Consider the following 2,563-nt stretch of genomic DNA (forward strand, 5'->3'; position numbering starts at 1 on the left):
TCTCTCTCTCTCTCTCTCTCTCTCTCTCTCTCTTCATTCATTCATTCATTCATTCATTCCTTTACTCATTCATTTCTAAAGGAAAGCCCGACTCTATAAGGGATTGAGGTGGAAGACCCAGACCCAGAGCGTCCAGCACTCTCACTCACCTGGGAATGAACTCTGCCCCTCCACGGAACACGCTTCAAAGGTCTGCCTGTGTGGGTGCAGCTTGCGGACAAAAGCCGTCCTCCATCCCAGGCCGGATCCAGTCCCGCTTCGGGTGCCGCCCAGCTTGCCCTCAGAGAGGAAGATACTGGTTTCCAGGGAGACAGTCTTCCCCGCTCAGCTCTCCCACAACTCTCCGAAGGACAAAGCTGAGGGCAAGACCCAGCTGCTATCTTGGCGTGATCCAGTACCTCTGCGCCAGCTGGTGCCTATGAGCGTGTGGCCCAAGGGCTTTATTGATCCGCTCCCTAAACCTTTGGCAGGGCAACCTTTGAGCACCTTTATCCACATTGAAGGGGTTCACATCCCCAGAGCAGTATCTCCCATGATATCGCTGGTGGAAGATACCAAGTCCTCTCTGCCACCTTTACTGAAATGAAATGTATCTACTCAATTAATTACTATTTTTCTGTGTCTACTGTAAGCGCAAAGCTGTCTATTTTAACTGAGAATATATTTTATCCTCATTGTAAACCCAGTTGGGACTTCCAAAATACTGTATCCCAGTGTATCTTTCCAAATACATTTTTATTTTTATTTACGTGTGTGTGCGTGTGCCTGATTGTAAGTGTACTACATGGGGGAAGGTGCCGGTAGAGGCCTGAGATTCCCAGATACCCCAGGACTGGAGTTCAAGGCCATTGTTGAGTTGCTGGGAACTGAACTGGAGTCCTTTGCAAGAGCAGCAAACACTCCTAACTACAGAGTCACCTCTCCAGCCTCTGCGACCTTGAGTTAGAGCCTCATGTAGCCCAGGCTGACCTGATATTTGGTGTATGAGGCTGGGCATAGACTACTGACCCTTCTGTTCTTCCTTCCCTTGCAGGGATTACAGGCATGGAGCAGCAGCATTCCTGGGAATGGCCTACAGCTTTGATTCTCCACATGGCTGCCCACTCCGTACACAGTGGGTACTTTTTCTGTGTCCAGGTTCCAGTAGGACATGGGCTCAGGGACACTCCAGGTCACTTTTTCATAAACTTACTGGGACTTTGCTAGGAATTGTACTGAGTCTGTGGCTGTACACAGAGAATTGACATTATGATATGAGGCTATGAGCCATCCTATCTCCAGCGATGTGTGACCCCCTTTACCAAGCATCCCTCCCTGAGAGGATGCCTTGGGAAACTAAAAGAACAAATTGGGATTGATGCACTCGCATCCTTCAATTTTCCTGCTGTTTTTACCATTTCAATGCAAAAAGTTTTAAGTGTTCATTTCCCCTTCTCTCTTCCTTCCTCCTTCCTTTCTTTCTTCCTTCTTTCCTTTCCTCCCTCTCTTACTCTTCTTCCTTTGTTTTGAGACAGGGCTTAATTCAGCCCAAGTGGGCCTTGAACTTGTTCTGTAGCTGAGCATGACCCGATACTCTTTACATATATATGCCTGTGTGGGTACAGCTTGCGGATATATGTATACATACAGTGCACATATATTTATATATGTATAGACACACAGAGATGTTCTATATATAAGAGACAACACAACATGTTTGTCTTTTGAGCCTGACTTATTTTTCCGAGAACAATTGCAGAAGTCCAGGTCCTTTGGATACATTCAATGATTTCTTCTTAGGCCTTTGATGAGTTCTGATGCTGTTGTAAAACAGTGTTCTGTACAGGCACCCACCTCCATGCTTCATTTTCATGTGTATTGAGGTCAGAGGACAACCTTGGGTGTCAGTTTTCACCTTCCATGTTGAGACAAGGTCTCTTGTTCATCACTGTGAACCCCAGGCTGGCCCCTGAGCTTCTAGAGATTGTGTCTGGCTTTATATGGGTCCTGGGGCTCTGAACTCCAGTCCTCAGATTTGCAATGAGTCATACCCCAGTCCTGAACACTGTATTTTGTGTGGAATTTTCAAAACACTGGTTATGGGTTGTATAGGAAAAACCCAGCACCAGCCGCTGTTCAGTTTTCCTTTAAATTTTATATTACTACTACTACTACTAGTTGTAGTGTGTGTGTTTGGCCAGCATGTATGTCTGCGCACCATATGTACAAAGTCCCCACAGAGATCATAAGAGGACAGAGGATCCTCTGGAACTGGAGTTATAGAAAGATGTGAGGCTCCGTGTAGATGTTGGGAATCAATCCCTGGTGCTTTGGGAAAGCAGCCAGTGCTCTCACCCACTGAGCCGCCTCTCTAGCCCCACAGTTCACCCTTTTGAAACCAAGCAACTGTTGTTAAGCTGAAGTTCACATGCTGTACTTTTCTTTAAAGTCTACAGTTCGGTGACAGACTTAGAGTATTCACAGATATTTGGTTTTGTTTTGTTTTTTAAGATTTAATTTTATGTGTATGAGTACACTGTAGCTGTATAGATGGCCATGAGCTATCATGTGTGTGGCTGCTGGG

The 2,563-nt window shown here is 46.0% G+C and overlaps 1 protein-coding gene across 3 annotated transcripts in view; it reads left to right on the forward strand.

Moving 5' to 3' along the window:
• The window catches only part of LOC116074879, a 1,230-nt gene extending 535 nt beyond the window's left edge, over nucleotides 1–695 (forward strand). For all 3 annotated transcript variants that reach the window (XM_031347772.1, XM_031347773.1, XM_031347771.1), the window contains one exon: nucleotides 82–695. In XM_031347772.1, the coding sequence (XP_031203632.1) occupies nucleotides 82–586 (505 nt within the window). In that variant the 3' untranslated portion in view covers nucleotides 587–695. The remainder of the gene's footprint in view (nucleotides 1–81) is intronic.
• Nucleotides 696–2,563: the final 1,868 nt, after the last annotated feature.

Source organism: Mastomys coucha, unplaced genomic scaffold, assembly GCF_008632895.1.
Source record: "Mastomys coucha isolate ucsf_1 unplaced genomic scaffold, UCSF_Mcou_1 pScaffold3, whole genome shotgun sequence".
NCBI classification, from domain to species: Eukaryota; Metazoa; Chordata; class Mammalia; order Rodentia; family Muridae; genus Mastomys; species Mastomys coucha.